Genomic DNA, 16828 nt, shown 5'->3' with positions numbered 1-16828 from the left:
AATGAATCAGTAGTCATCATTTGTTTTTTTTCCTAATTGATGAATTTTGTTTCCACTTATTTTATTATTATGTTGGATTGGAAAGTGTAATACTTTGACAGTATCTGGTGGCAGTTTCAAAAACATGACGCAGTTCTAACTAAACTTAAAGCGTTTCAGGTAAAAACAAGTGTTGCACTCCTCAAGGTCAACATTCACGAACTGACATTAGTTAGCCACTCAAGATGATCCATTCATTTAAAAACAGTGAGAGTTAGTATCGCAGGTTTTTAAGGGATTTGTTCCTGGGTTATTATTTATTTATTCACTTGTTGATGGAGGTGAGTAATTAAGGGGTTTTCATGCTTTTTGTGCAGATTTACAGGGTTATTAATGGTTACTGAGACCCATTACATTTATCCAGAGTCCATTAACTGACCCCTGTGGTTCTGTGATGGTTTTCTGTTGCTTTTTTTGTTATCCTTACATTCATTTGTGTCCATCAGAAGCCATCTGTGTTCAGTCTTCTCTCAGCTCAGTGAAGGTTGGTTTGGGTGTGACTGCACCTCAACAGAGCAATAATCCCTCTGAGGATTTATTTACTGGGATTATCGTGCTGGCAGCGACGCTTCCAGGTACGAGTGCGACCGTAATCCCAACAAAGAGCAGCGTCCCGGTGTGTGTGTTATTGTTTATCACGGGGTATTATCTGTTATTATTGTGGGTATTATGGCTTTCGTTCAATACCCGGCGACATGTGTTCGGCTGTCTGAGAGCTTTTCTCAGAAACAGAGATCACGCAGAGACAAACAATGAAGAAAATAAAACCCAGAGCTTAAAAAATAAAACAGACTGTCTGCTCTTTATTTTTTATTCTAATGTAAAGGTTGTTCATTTACTCAGGTGCTGTACTTAAGTACAATTTTGAGTTATTTCTAATACAACTTCTACTCCACTACATTTATGTGACAATATTAGTTAGTTTGCAGATTCAGATTATTAATACTAAATATATAAAAAACTAATAAAGATGATGTATTATTACAGATTAAACTACCCAGCAGTTATACAGTAATTAAAACTAGCTCCACCTTTACCAGCTGCAATGTTAAAGTGACACGTGTATCGTCGGAGGAACCAATAATAATAATCCAATAATATAATTGGATTATAATCATTATTCTGAAATGGGCCTTTCTGCACAAGGCGTACTTTTACTTTTGGTGCTTTAAGTATCTTTTGATTCTACTTTTGTACTTTTACCTAAGTAATATTTTCAATGCAGGACTTTTGCTTGTAGCAGAGTATTTCTACACTGTGGTGTTACTACTTTTACTTAAGTAAAATATCTGAGTGCTTCTTCCACCACTTCAAAACAAGGGTTCAAAACAAGGTAGGCAAGTTACAGTCCTGACAGTAACGTGCCATTTCAACTACTTTTTTCTCAAAACCCGTTATTTAACCCCTCAGTTTAAAGGTATATTAAACTGAGTAAATGGTCAGGTGTCATTCAGTGGACTTTGTGTAAATCTAATGAGCCTTTTCTTATTAATAATCCATCAATAACCCTGTAAACCTGCACAAAGGGCCAAAAAATCCTTCAGTTACTAGAGTGTCCATGAATAAAATCATGATTAAAACACCTGAAACAAAGCCTAAACTTTTTAAAGCTTTATAAGGAAGTGTTCTGATCCATAACGGGCTCTCCGCACAATGATCTGCCGTGATGGACCGTGGAGGAGGAACAGCCATTAAAATAAAACTCCATCCTTTCTGTCCTCCGCCTTCCTCTCTAACATGCTGTTCAGTCCCGAATCTCTCCGACGGCTGATCTTCTTGTGGACGAGGATCTCGGGACGCTGAGCTGTTCGTCGTTTCTCTGCAGATACAGGATATCTGGAGGCATCGCGGTGAAATTAATAGAGCGAAGGAGAGCCGGCCGGGATCGATCGGCCGGCTCGTCTGAAAAATTGATGAAGAGGATAAAGAGCTGCTGGTAATTTATGATTAAACTTGCCCTCCTCTCCTCCTGCACTCCTTCCTTTATGTGTTTTGTTTCGTTGCTGAACGACTGTCTGCTTCAGAAACTTGTAGATGACGTACTGTCACCGGGCACTATCGTCGTGTATATTTAGAGTTGGAGTGTGGCGGTTTAGTTTTTAGTCTTAGTTCAGTTATTTAGTTTTAGATTTCAGATATTCTTCAAAGAGTTTCTTCTTTTAGTGTCCAGTTAGGTTTGGGTTAAAGTTAGAGTTACAGAATGTATTATATCAATAAGTGTAGAAGTTCAGATGTGTGTGTTTGTCCTCGTTGAAGCAGAAAAAACAAAAGCAAAGGGACTGCTGCCCTGAACATAACTTTCCTCTCCGTTAACACACGGCTCGTTAAGCACATCAAACTGTCTGCTGTATGAACTTATTGATTAGCACGGAGATAATTCAATATTATCAGTATTATTCAATGACTACACGCCATCTTGGACAGCGTCTCCCACCCGCTCCATGACGTGCTGGTCAAGCAAAGGAGCGCCTTCAGCGGAAGACTCATCCCCCCACAATGCACCACAGAGCGCCACAGGAAGTCACTCCTGCCTGTGGCCATCAGACTCTTTAGCTCCTCCCTCTAAGGGTCCGCCATAATTGAATAATTGTGCAATATTGTATTACTCCTGTGCAATATTTAGTTTTCCCATGTTAGTTTTTCTTATTTATTGTTATTGATATTATATACCTCCATTACTCTCGACCGTACATGCACCTCTGCTTATTAATATTACTTATTACATATTTAGTTACATTGTATTAATATACTGTACTTCATCATCAACCAGTAAACCCACTTGGTACTCAACACTTAGTTTATCTTATACTTATACCCACCTGGTACTTCATTTATTTTCTGACCTGTTTTATAGTGTAGTGTATTATATTGTTTGCTAGTACTTTCTCCTGTGTGCACTGACGTAAAGGCGAGCTGCTGTAACAAAGAGTTTCCCTTCGGGGATCAATAAAGTATTTCTGATTCTGATTATCAATTACTGTCTCTACTTGTATATGTATCGTATAAAAAAAAAAAAATCTGTTACAGTCTGAAATCTTAAATATCTGAGCACAGACTGGATCTTTTAAATGAAACAGACTTTAAATAATTTAACTTTCTACCATATGATTTTGAATACTTGAGTAAATATTGTCAAGAAATATATATCGATACAGAGATATCAGTTTTAGTTGAACTGACTGAAGCCCCAGACAGCCTGAGAGTCACTGAGCAGGTCATTCAGGTGCCTTGCTTGAGGACACTTCAGCATGTGATGTGGGTAGTAGTGTCTCCGTCTCATCACTCACCTATTCTGATGAATCCGTCTTCTGTCCGATGGTACTTTGGCGTTTTCTCCCTCCCTTCTGTCAAGGCCTCTTTCTCTGCCTGGATATTCTGGAAAACACACCAACACACTCACACATTCACTACCCTGTCGTAGTAACTTATCAGAGTACCTTAAATTACTTAAAATGAACGGATGGATGAGAAATATTATTCTTTGAGAGTTTGAGAGGCAGCAAGAAAAACGCCGCTTTATGGAAGTCTACGGCTGCCAATGTTAAAATGAAGTAATTTAGTCAAATTTAAATTCCATTTTCCATTTGTGTCCATTTGTCTCAGGACAAAAGTTTGCTGAACTTTGATTCAGGAGGTAGAGCGGGGGGCGTCCATTACTGGTAGGGTCGGCGGTTCGATCCCCAGCTCCTTCTGTCCACATGTCGAAGTGTCCTTGAGCAAGACACTGAACCCCGAGTTGGTCAGGCCAGCGCCACTGGTGTGTTAAAGCACTTTGTCCGTAAAGTAGAAAAGCGCTATATAAATGCAGTCCATTTAAAATCTATCTGAATGTGAAACGGCCTTTTCATTTTCAAATTGCCAAAAAAATGTGTGACCTAAACTTGAAAATTAAATTCAAATTGGACGTTTGAAATTTAACTTGAATTAAGTCCTGATTTCCCGTTTTCATATTGACAGGATTCCCCTTTGTAAAAATCAATCAAGTCATCAATCAACCAATGGAGAGGATATAAAATCTGAGTGGCTGAAATGCACCAATCAGCGGACGCCATGGACGTATTTGTTTTGTGAGTTACAGACAGAACGAAAACCCGCAAAGTCGATTCTTTTGTTGTTTGGGGCTTTTATGTGAATGCTTTACTCTCCCAGGTCTCTTTTGTAAAATCTGTCAAAGTCCAACAATTTAAAATCACTTGGCGGCAAATTCACTGCATCTTTTCATCTGCCAGTACTGACCAACCGGTTGGAGTTCATTGTGCAAGAACAAGGACGAGATCCCTCTCTGGCTTCCCACCAACTAACACACATGGGAAACACACGACCAAGTGGAGGTATCGCTACCGAAGATCAGGTTTTTGTAGTGGTGGACAGGAATTTTCCCCCCTGCTCCATCGTGTGCCCCTCTTGGTTAATTTTTAAAAGAGGAAGGAGAGACTGAAATTCAAGATTTTTCTCAGAAAGAAAACATAATAGTGTCAGTGTGCTGTAGAAAACAGACACGTGTTAAAATCTTATTATTTCAGATGTCCGTTCTAGTTTCTGTCAGTGTTAAGTTCTTCCTCCTGTCGATCTTCTTAATCTTCCACATCCTCCATTCCCATCAGCCCTTGATATCACCTCCCTCTCCTCCTCCCTCCTGGTCAGTGTTACTCCGGGAACCGCCTCCACCTTCTCGGTCATCTCTCTCAGCTTGCTGTAAGTGGTCGGTTGATTCCTCCGTCTCCCCTCCGCAGAGGTTGATCTCAGTCTGAGCTCCTCTTCCTCTCAGAATATGTCACTCTGTCCTGCTGTGACACTTAGTCTTAATCAGCCTTCATCTTATAGTCGACCACAGAGGAGGAAGACGCAGTGATCCATCACTCTGCCTCAACTTCCAGGGACCACAAACTGAGTATATTTTCACTATTATATCATCTGATACAGATCCATACATGATCTCTTGTTAAAGATAAAACTGATTTATTTTAAAAGATAATTTCGGTTTATTCCAACTTGGAAGTTGCGTCCATCATTTCTATCAGTAATAACAACAATGTACTCTCCAAGTTAATATCTGGAAACACAGTGACATTGCTAAAAAGAAGTCCGACAGGGCAGGAAATATGGGCGTTTAATCAATCAGACAGGTTGGAAACGAGCCACTAACGTATCCGGATTAATCCATTTTATTTGGAGGTCAAACTGAAAATGAATGTTGCTAAAAGTCCCTCATTGCCCAGGAAAACTGTCAAAGTTGAAGTGGGATTTCAAGACTCACATCGAAGGGAAGAACCTCCACTGATGTGTTGAAAAGTTTGTCTCCTGGATGTTCGATGTTTCCGCTCCGAAAGAAATACCTGAAAGGTAAAGAGAGACAGACGGTTCGATATATATTGTGGAAAATGATCATTGCGATAGCAGTAGTGGTAGTAACAGAAGTACGTAGAAGTAGTAGTAGCAAAAAAAATATTCTGCTGTTTCCCTTGTATGGACCTGGCACCATCACTGGTCTAAAAGTACCTGACCCTGTAACTGGTAACCCATAATACCTTGAGACCATGTTATTCCTCATATCCTCTAGTACTCTCCCCGGTACTTACTGGTATCCCAGTTAGTACTGGTATCCCTTACACCCTGTAACATCTAAGACCCTGTAATGCCCTGGTTTCTTCTCGTACCCCCGAGACCCCCGTAATTCATAGTACCCTCTAGTGCCCCGTAAAGCTCTGGCATCTTCTACCCTCACACCGGGTAACCTCTAGTACCCTCTCAGATCCTGAGACTCAATAAGCCCTTGTATCGTCTGCTGCCCCTGAGATGTGTAACTACTTAGTACCACCATAGTACCATGTGACGCCCTGGTACCCCTCATAAGGCCTTGTTACCTTGGACCCTGTAACTCCCTAGTGTGACGGTGCGACCCCCAATTACCCTCCAGTACCCATAATGCTCTTGTACTGTTTGGTGTAACCCCCCGGTAACCTTAGACCTTATACCCTGCAACTCCTTGGTACCAACCTCTCAATGCGGACAGGTGTGAAGAAGCGTATCCGTATGAAGTCCCCTGCTACAGGGGTGAAGGCCCAGAAGAAGTCCTCCCCTAGGTAGGCTTTCTCCAGGGTGAAGTGCTGGTAGGTCTTCAGGCTGGTCGTCACCTCCGCCAACGGGTTGGCGTGACCCTTATGGAGGGTCTGTTTCCCAAAGTCCTTATCCTGGAACAAACCATGGAGTTTGTTGAGTTAAAATGTTATTTGTCAGGGGATTTATGCAGTTGTACAGTTATTTCTAATTAAGAGAAGGGTATTCAGATATCAGGGAGTGATGTTCTACTGTATGTTTGTGTTGAGTTTCTCTGGAGAGTCAACAGGAATACGAAGATGACGCCACTGTGCAGTGACCAGAAAATAATACGAACCGTTAGTCATTGTAGACTGCCAATAGCCTTTTACACAGACTGGTATCAGTGCCAGCCTTGCTAGCTGTTCTTGATGACTAATCCAGTTTCAGTTCAGTGCAGAGACGCTAGCAAGCAACATAAGCATGACATCACAGTTAGTGTTATTATGATGCACTTTGAGATTTCTTTGTTTTGAGATGTTCAGAAAAGAACAGCAACCAATTGTCAACCTGAAATATAGCAAGTCTTTTTCCAGTGATTGAAACAGGTGAATGTCGCCATTATTGCAATAGTTTTAAGCCTTGAATTGAACATTTGATTTAACGTTTGGTTGTGGAAATCACTCTGATTACATTTATAAAAGCCATTTTTTTTTAAACTGTCCATACTACAGAAAATACAGCTTTGGATGTTTGTTACATTTACACGTTACGAGTAACATGTTACAAGACAGGTAATTTGTATTGCACTTAAAATGACCCATGTTTACGTTTTTCTGACAACTGCCCTCTCCTACTGCTCACTGTAAGTAGCAATGGTAACCAAGTGATGACCTTTGGTATCCTTCCGGTACCCAGATCCAGACCAGTAACCAAATTGGTTACCTGGTGAAAGATCAGAAAACGCTTACATGTGTGATTCTGGAAGACACTGACGAGCAGACTATTTAGTCTTTTATGTAAAAGGAAGCTGTCGCTATTCTTTGTTTTTGCTTTGTCTGTCATTATACATTCTTTAGTTATCATCACCAAGACAACAAAAGCTGTTTCTTTAACTAGAAGCTTCTGTTAATTCACCAATCTGAAACTTTTTCCTTTACTTAAGTTACAGAAAAAACAAATTTGTTTCAGTCCAGTCTGAAATTTACCAATGTTACAATCTTTATTTATGCCCAAAGAGATATAACATGCAGGTATATGAGTTTTGAAAAACAGCTACCGGAAATTAAAGATGTTAACGACTCTATTCTCAAAAAAAAAAATGATGAGATCTTAAGACGGTGGTTCCCAACCTGGGGGTTGGAACCCTCCAAAGAGCCACAACATAAATCTGAGGGGTCACAAGATGATCAATCTCGGAAGCCGGATATCCGCTGGCTACACCGGATAACGGGCCAAGACTTCCTCTTCTGTGCGCAGGTCATAGTTTACAGTCCGATTAGCAATCTCTGAACCCATCAGCTATCAGACAATTTGAATGCAGATGAATTTAAAAAGGCTAATAAAAAGCTAATCTCTAGGGTTCCGAGACTGATAGAAAGCTAAATGGTCGTCAGCCAAATCCCGCTCAAATGTGATTGGTCAATACTACTCGGACTACAAACGGAAACCAGAACGCTTCCGATACCAAAATCTTGCCTACAGATTCTGCGTTCTCATGCAGATATCTGTTTATATAGATTGTGAGATGATTGATAATTTGGGGGGGGAAAGAAGGAAGAAAGCACTAATGCTACTCAAAAGTCTGTTTATGTTTTCAAAATTTTCTTAAAGGGAATAGTTGACATTTAGAAAACCCCCCTCTCACATCTGTCCAGTAATGCAGGTGTTGGCAGGTGGATTTAGTTACCTTTGCACAGGCTAGCTGTTCCCCCCGTTTCCAGTCTTTATGCTAAGCTAACCTAACTGACTGCCATAGCTTCATATTTAGCTTCACATTTATTTATTTATTTATTTCATAGTTCATATTTAGCATACAGACATAACTGGTATTGATCTTCTCATCCAACTCTCTGCCAGAAGGCGAGTCGGCATATTTCCCAAAGTGTTACTTATTACTTATTAATTATTACTTTCGATCTTTGCTTTTTTTCTTGCAAAATACCAGAGATTTACTTCTTCAGGACTTGAAGTGCTAAAGTGGTACAAACTGAGAGGCGATTGTCACTCTTTGTTTGAATTGCTGACAGCTGACCAGGGGTTATAACTAGAAATTGATTGGCTTTAAAGATGACAGTTTCTTCATTTTCACTCCAGTGATTATTTTAGACTTTTCCAGAGTAGTTTCTCACATTTGAACAAATCTCTTTTACTTAATTCTCTTCTTATTACAAGACTCTCTACAGAAGAATAAATCCTACGTCCACTTCAATTCTTTCAATTTAACTTTGATTTTTTTTAAAACTCAGGGCTGATTTTCTTACTGACCTGCGTTGAACATTTCAGGCTGGAAGGTAATAGCTATGTTTAGCCTCCATCTATACAGGGCCCAATGCAGACCAGCCTCTGTGGTTCAGTCCCCACATAGAGGAGGCACTGGTCCGGGCAGCAGGATCAATATCCAATTGATTGGACCAGATTGCAGATCCATACACAGTAATCAGAGGCAAGCCGAGACGTTCAGCTCAGAGCTGCTGGCAGGAACCAAAGCTGCCACCGCTGTGAGATACTGCAGTTTGTGTCTGAACGCTGCACTGAACCGACGACTGCAGAGGCTTTCAATCTTCATCGCTACAGAGACGCTGGACTGAACTTCGACTGAACCTCACCCCTGTTTCAAACTCACTAAACAAAAAAAGTGCGGAAAGCTTTAAACTTCAGTTACAGCCCAACTATATTACACAGTTTTTAAAAGGTTTATTTTATCAGCCCAGAATCAGAGGAAATACTTTCATACTGGCCGGTTCTGCAGCCCAGATCCAGCATCCAGCGCCAATATTCAGTACCAAAGCGGGACATATTGTCCTGTATGTACAGACGTGGAAAGTAAGAGTGTGGAGGGCGAGGTGGTGCACGGCTGTGGAGCGAGTTTTCGTCCCACTATAGATATTTAATTCATGTTTGCCTTAACTGTAACTTTAATCTTTTCCAGTGTGTTTAGTGGCAACTAGCAGTAAAATTACAGTTTGCTTATACATTCATGGTGGACCAAGAAAAAGCTGAAATATAAGAAATAGTCCAGTGAAAATGGAAGTTAGTAGCAGAACTCAAGCAAACTGAATGTGCCTTTAAATTAAACATGAAAAGTGACTAAAGCATATAAATATTATTTTAATCTGCTATTGGCCGACCTTCACTGTCAGGTGATGTCATCATCATGTTGTATACTAAAGAGCTACACGCACACTCATTCATTACCTTGAGTTTCTGTATTTTTCCAGCCAGAGAGGAGTGGGTGCCGACGTGCTGGAAGAGGGACGGCTTAAACCGAATCCTCAGGTTGGCTTTCTGCCTGTCACAGTGTTTCTGACGGAGATACAAACAGGTACAATTACAAATACATAATCTTTTTAGATCCCTTCACTTCAACAGCGTTTGAAGTAACCACGAAGTAACCATTGCCAACCATTCAGCACAACAAAAACATCCCAGCAGAATACATTAACTGCATGTTAGACGGCGTTACTACACAGCTTCTAGAGGAACACTGGATACAAGGTTGAAGCGTAGGTGTTTGAGCGTGTCGGCCATTAATCAGACGGCTGGCGGTCCGTATCTTCGCTCCTCAGTCTCTTTTCTTGAACAAGGCAGTGATCCACAGATGTGAGTAGGTGTGAGGGGAAAATGTGCGTACTTATGAAGTCAGTGTGAGGAGCTACTCACCGCATCCTTCTCTGGATTGCACACCTTGACCCACATGATATGGTCCAGCAGCCAGTCGATGGGTTTGTCTTTGTAGAACATCAGCATGAACTCCACGATGAGCGACAGGTCCAAAGACTTAAACATCTTACCTGTCAGAGAAGAAGAGAGTTTAGTTTAGTTTAATGGGAATTTACAGCCTTCCAGTTAGTTTTATTGTGTTCGGGTGGATCAAACTCTTTGGACGATACTGAGAAATTAAAACTGCACACAGAAACAACTCAACCGCAAAGTCACGTCAGCGTCGCCGCTGCACCCAAAAACTTCCATTTATCAGCCTCTCAAAGTTTAAAATGTCATTTTCGTTTTCAGAATAACCAGGACTATTTGAAACTGAAGATTTATTTTATGTAGAATTTAGACTCGCCTAGAAAAAATTGTTATGAGATGCATTTAATCAGAATAATGAGAGCTCATTACCGAACGGAAATTCAGCTAATCAGTGAGGTTTTTGGTGAAACTGACAGCAACTATGAGCTCACAACAGCCTCATCAATCAATAATACAGGTGAAAATTAATTAAAGTTCCCCTCCAGACACGTTTTGAAGTATGTGAAAATACTCTGCAATGATTAATATTTTGTTTAACATGGTTATCCCACATAAAAAGTAAAAAAACCCTCTGAAAATGGGCTGGAAGCACATCTACTCTACAGTCCCAGGTCATATCACGCTAACAGACTGAGGCTAAAGCTCACAGTCCCAGGTCATATCACGCTAACAGACTGAGGCTAAAGCTCACAGTCCCAGGTCATATCACGCTAACAGTCTGAGGCTAAAGCTCACAGTCCCAGGTCATATTATGCTAACAGTCTGAGGCTAAAGCTCACAGTCCCAGGTCATATCACGCTAACAGACTGAGGCTAAAGCTCACAGTCCCAGGTCATATCACGCTAACAGTCTGAGGCTAAAGCTAACAGTCCCAGGTCATATCACGCTAACAGTCTGAGGCTAAAGCTCACAGTCCCAGGTCATATCACGCTAACAGTCTGAGGCTAAAGCTCACAGTCCCAGGTCATATCACGCTAACAGACTGAGGCTAAAGCTCACAGTCCCAGGTCATATCACGCTAACAGTCTGAGGCTAAAGCTCACAGTCCCAGGTCATATCACGCTAACAGACTGAGGCTAAAGCTCACAGTCCCAGGTCATATCACGCTAACAGACTGAGGCTAAAGCTCACAGTCCCAGGTCATATTATGCTAACAGTCTGAGGCTAAAGCTCACAGTCCCAGGTCATATCACGCTAACAGTCTGAGGCTAAAGCTAACAGTCCCAGGTCATATTATGCTAACAGTCTGAGGCTAAAGCTAACAGTCCCAGGTCATATTATGCTAACAGTCTGAGGCTAAAGCTCACAGTCCCAGGTCATATTATGCTAACAGTCTGAGGCTAAAGCTCACAGTCCCAGGTCATATCACGCTAACAGTCTGAGGCTAAAGCTCACAGTCCCAGGTCATATCACGCTAACAGTCTGAGGCTAAAGCTCACAGTCCCAGGTCATATTATGCTAACAGTCTGAGGCTAAAGCTCACAGTCCCAGGTCATATCACGCTAACAGTCTGAGGCTAAAGCTCACAGTCCCAGGTCATATTATGCTAACAGTCTAAGGCTAAAGCTCACAGTCCCAGGTCATATCACGCTAACAGTCTGAGGCTAAAGCTAACAGTCCCAGGTCATATTATGCTAACAGTCTGAGGCTAAAGCTAACAGTCCCAGGTCATATTATGCTAACAGTCTGAGGCTAAAGCTCACAGTCCCAGGTCATATTATGCTAACAGTCTGAGGCTAAAGCTCACAGTCCCAGGTCATATCACGCTAACAGTCTGAGGCTAAAGCTCACAGTCCCAGGTCATATCACGCTAACAGTCTGAGGCTAAAGCTCACAGTCCCAGGTCATATTATGCTAACAGTCTGAGGCTAAAGCTCACAGTCCCAGGTCATATCACGCTAACAGTCTGAGGCTAAAGCTCACAGTCCCAGGTCATATTATGCTAACAGTCTAAGGCTAAAGCTCACAGTCCCAGGTCATATCACGCTAACAGTCTGAGGCTAAAGCTAACAGTCCCAGGTCATATCACGCTAACAGTCTGAGGCTAAAGCTAACAGTCCCAGGTCATATTATGCTAACAGTCTGAGGCTAAAGCTCACAGTCCCAGGTCATATCACGCTAACAGTCTGAGGCTAAAGCTCACAGTCCCAGGTCATATCACGCTAACAGTCTGAGGCTAAAGCTCACAGTCCCAGGTCATATTATGCTAACAGTCTGAGGCTAAAGCTCACAGTCCCAGGTCATATCACGCTAACAGTCTGAGGCTAAAGCTAACAGTCCCAGGTCATATTATGCTAACAGTCTGAGGCTAAAGCTAACAGTCCCAGGTCATATTATGCTAACAGTCTGAGGCTAAAGCTCACAGTCCCAGGTCATATTATGCTAACAGTCTGAGGCTAAAGCTCACAGTCCCAGGTCATATCACGCTAACAGTCTGAGGCTAAAGCTCACAGTCCCAGGTCATATCACGCTAACAGTCTGAGGCTAAAGCTCACAGTCCCAGGTCATATTATGCTAACAGTCTGAGGCTAAAGCTCACAGTCCCAGGTCATATCACGCTAACAGTCTGAGGCTAAAGCTCACAGTCCCAGGTCATATTATGCTAACAGTCTAAGGCTAAAGCTCACAGTCCCAGGTCATATCACGCTAACAGTCTGAGGCTAAAGCTAACAGTCCCAGGTCATATTATGCTAACAGTCTGAGGCTAAAGCTCACAGTCCCAGGTCATATTATGCTAACAGTCTGAGGCTAAAGCTCACAGTCCCAGGTCATATCACGCTAACAGTCTGAGGCTAAAGCTAACAGTCCCAGGTCATATTATGCTAACAGTCTGAGGCTAAAGCTAACAGTCCCAGGTCATATTATGCTAACAGTCTGAGGCTAAAGCTCACAGTCCCAGGTCATATTATGCTAACAGTCTGAGGCTAAAGCTCACAGTCCCAGGTCATATCACGCTAACAGTCTGAGGCTAAAGCTCACAGTCCCAGGTCATATCACGCTAACAGTCTGAGGCTAAAGCTCACAGTCCCAGGTCATATTATGCTAACAGTCTGAGGCTAAAGCTCACAGTCCCAGGTCATATCACGCTAACAGTCTGAGGCTAAAGCTCACAGTCCCAGGTCATATTATGCTAACAGTCTAAGGCTAAAGCTCACAGTCCCAGGTCATATCACGCTAACAGTCTGAGGCTAAAGCTAACAGTCCCAGGTCATATTATGCTAACAGTCTGAGGCTAAAGCTAACAGTCCCAGGTCATATTATGCTAACAGTCTGAGGCTAAAGCTCACAGTCCCAGGTCATATCACGCTAACAGTCTGAGGCTAAAGCTCACAGTCCCAGGTCATATCACGCTAACAGTCTGAGGCTAAAGCTCACAGTCCCAGGTCATATTATGCTAACAGTCTGAGGCTAAAGCTCACAGTCCCAGGTCATATTATGCTAACAGTCTGAGGCTAAAGCTCACAGTCCCAGGTCATATCACGCTAACAGTCTGAGGCTAAAGCTAACAGTCCCAGGTCATATTATGCTAACAGTCTGAGGCTAAAGCTAACAGTCCCAGGTCATATTATGCTAACAGTCTGAGGCTAAAGCTCACAGTCCCAGGTCATATCACGCTAACAGTCTGAGGCTAAAGCTCACAGTCCCAGGTCATATCACGCTGACAGTCGGAGGCTAAAGCTCAACATCCCAGGTCATATCACGCTAACAGTCTGAGGCTAAAGCTCACAGTCCCAGGTCATATCACGCTAACAGTCTGAGGCTAAAGCTCAGAGTCCCAGGTCATATCACGCTAACAGACTGAGGCTAAAGCTCACAGTCCCAGGTCATATCACGCTAACAGTCTGAGGCTAAAGCTAACAGTCCCAGGTCATATCACGCTAACAGACCGAGGCTAAAGCTCACAGTCCCAGGTCATATCATGCTAACAGACTGAGGCTAAAGCTCACAGTCCCAGGTCATATCACGCTAACAGACTGAGGCTAAAGCTCACAGTCCCAGGTCATATCACGCTAACAGACCGAGGCTAAAGCTCACAGTCCCAGGTCATATCATGCTAACAGACTGAGGCTAAAGCTCACAGTCCCAGGTCATATCACGCTAACAGTCTGAGGCTAAAGCTCAGAGTCCCAGGTCATATTATGCTAACAGTCTGAGGCTAAAGCTCAACATCCCAGGTCATATCACGCTAACAGTCTGAGGCTAAAGCTCACAGTCCCAGGTCATATCACGCTAACAGTCTGAGGCTAAAGCTCAGAGTCCCAGGTCATATCACGCTAACAGACTGAGGCTAAAGCTCACAGTCCCAGGTCATATCACGCTAACAGACTGAGGCTAAAGCTCACAGTCCCAGGTCATATCACGCTAACAGTCTGAGGCTAAAGCTCACAGTCCCAGGTCATATTATGCTAACAGTCTGAGGCTAAAGCTCAACATCCCAGGTCATATCACGCTAACAGACTGAGGCTAAAGCTCACAGTCCCAGGTCATATCACGCTAACAGTCTGAGGCTAAAGCCTCAGAGTCCCAGGTCATATCACGCTAACAGACTGAGGCTAAAGCTCACAGTCCCAGGTCATATCACGCTAACAGTCTGAGGCTAAAGCTAACAGTCCCAGGTCATATTATGCTAACAGACTGAGGCTAAAGCTCACAGTCCCAGGTCATATCACGCTAACAGTCTGAGGCTAAAGCTCACAGTCCCAGGTCATATCACGCTAACAGACTGAGGCTAAAGCTCAACGTCCCAGGTCATATCACGCTAGACGTATCATGTTCTGTCCCACTCATTATTACCTAACCCAATATAAAAACATAAACAATGCACGTGTCTAAATTCAACACTGATGTGTCAATCAATTAATGTGTCGTTGTCAAGGCTGTTGCTAGCCTATGAGTCATAGGCAAGCATCATAGGCTATGGCGCTTGTGGCTCTTTCAGGCAGAACCCCTCAGTATGCTAACGGTTAGCTGTCATGCCGAAGAGAAAGTCGGTCTTTTCTATAGAGCTCCAAGAGGCTTACTTCTTCCTTCGTAAAGTACCCGGCAGCAGAAATGCTGCGTTCATGGCGTCCATGGTGTTGAACGCTTCAACACGTAGATATATACAAAAACTGACACACCTGTTGTGTCTAGTAACGGTTGCTAAGCTGTGATTGGACAATCACTGCTCAGGTGAGGGGTTTAGCGAACGGTCAACTCGAAACACTTCGCTGTTGCAGCTGACTCTCCGAACGGTTACTGAATTAATCCCAAACTGACCCAGAATGTGAAAGTGAGCCGATTTAAACTGCTGAATGCAGAATGTGAAGCTCTGCGATTGGATGCTTGTTAGTGAAATGCACCTTGGGAGTTCAGAGTTGACTTCTCTCCTTCAGCTTTTCAGTTTGTCCACAGGCGACTTTGACAGATGTTTTCTAAACGCAGCTGTTCGTCTTTTGCTGTGATGATTCAACAGGAGAGTTTCGTGTCCATCACAAGCTGTCAGTCACCAACACTGACGTGAGAACACGAACCAGCATTTAGACGCCTGAATCAACTCCTGACTCCACATCTTTATTGTGTTCAGTTTTCAGCTGGCTGTTTCCCTATGAGCGCAGAGTCGGGCTGAGCCGAGGGAACGTTCTCTGGAAATTAAAGGTCAAAAACTGAACTGAACAGACCGTCTCACTGGACTAAAACAATGACGAGGGCAAACTGAAAGGCCAAAGGAGAGCTCAGCCCTGCTCCTGCCCCCTTCTGGTCCCCCCTGATCTGTTTGGACATTTCAGCCTCTGAAGGGGCCGGATGTGCGACGAGGCAACAGATTACTACTACCCCCCCCCCCGCAGACGTAAACGAGGCCAGACTGAAGCTAAACTTAGCAAATGCAAAACTCAGATTTGAACAGTTGAATTACAGAGCGGCCCGCAGCGCTGCAGCTCCGTCTGATTTAATTCAGTGAGTCATAAATTCACCCTGATGAATTCATTAAAGCAGCCGCAGCTCGCAGGCGACTCGGGGTCGGAGAGGATTCGTAAGGTCAAAAACGAGGACCAGGGGGAGGGGCTGGGAGGAGGAGGAGGATTTTTCAGGACGGAGAAAAAAGATGACAGAATAAAGAAGCACAAACACAACATCCACGTGTGAAATCAACATCATCCAGCTCGGAGACGAGACTCCCGCTGGGCTCCATCGCATCTATTCCTCCATCTATATTCACCACCCGTCCCTCTCCGTCTGTTTCTGTAACTCTCTCTATCATCTCTCCATCAAATTCAATTTCAAACAAGGCCGACTGGCAGAGCGAGAGGGAGAGATTTGTGATAAAAACAACACCTGAATATTGTAACGGGGGGGTGGGTATTGTGCAATTCAGATTCATTGAGAAAACAAACAAACGAGTGAACACAATATTAGAAAGATAGCATCGGTATTGAGCTGCAGCTCCTCTGAGCTCTGTATTGATTGGATGAGAGGAATCGTAGGATAATGACTGATCTCACATCTTCAGTGGACTTCAGGACAGCAGGAAGAGCTTTAGGTTGATTCAGTGTGAAAATATGAGGCGAAATCTCAGCAGCTATTTAAAAAGTACCTCCACGTATCTGCAACTCTCCCTTCAACCGAAGGAAAAGGAGAGGTGGAGGAGGAAACGGGAGAGAGGTATATAACCCCGTTAGGACAGACGAGATGTCTGGCGCCTCGCCTCTGAGATGTTGAGAGAGAAAATGAGATGAAGAGAGGGTGTGAGTGTGCTCTTTTCTATCTGTGTTGAAAGTGAGGACATTTTGTCTAGTACTCA

General features: G+C 43.1%; 1 protein-coding gene across 3 annotated transcripts in view; it reads right to left on the bottom strand.

Annotated features, from left to right (window-relative positions):
* Nucleotides 1-16828, bottom strand: part of mgat4b (alpha-1,3-mannosyl-glycoprotein 4-beta-N-acetylglucosaminyltransferase B) — a 105309-nt gene that overhangs the window by 5633 nt on the left and 82848 nt on the right. For all 3 annotated transcript variants that reach the window (XR_006378827.1, XR_006378828.1, XM_044204826.1), the window contains 5 exons: nucleotides 9958-10088; nucleotides 9493-9600; nucleotides 6037-6230; nucleotides 5297-5375; nucleotides 3327-3414 (listed from right to left, as the gene is read on the bottom strand). Coding sequence is in view for 1 of the 3 variants with exons in the window: in XM_044204826.1 (XP_044060761.1) it covers nucleotides 3327-3414; nucleotides 5297-5375; nucleotides 6037-6230; nucleotides 9493-9600; nucleotides 9958-10088 (600 nt within the window). In the remaining 2 variants the exon portion in view is untranslated. The remainder of the gene's footprint in view (nucleotides 1-3326; nucleotides 3415-5296; nucleotides 5376-6036; nucleotides 6231-9492; nucleotides 9601-9957; nucleotides 10089-16828) is intronic.

The sequence above is a fragment of the Siniperca chuatsi genome, linkage group LG8 (assembly GCF_020085105.1).
Source record: "Siniperca chuatsi isolate FFG_IHB_CAS linkage group LG8, ASM2008510v1, whole genome shotgun sequence".
Taxonomy (NCBI): domain Eukaryota; kingdom Metazoa; phylum Chordata; class Actinopteri; order Centrarchiformes; family Sinipercidae; genus Siniperca; species Siniperca chuatsi.
Note: the sequence above shows the minus strand (reverse complement) of the source record. Positions and strands in the feature narration are given on the sequence as shown.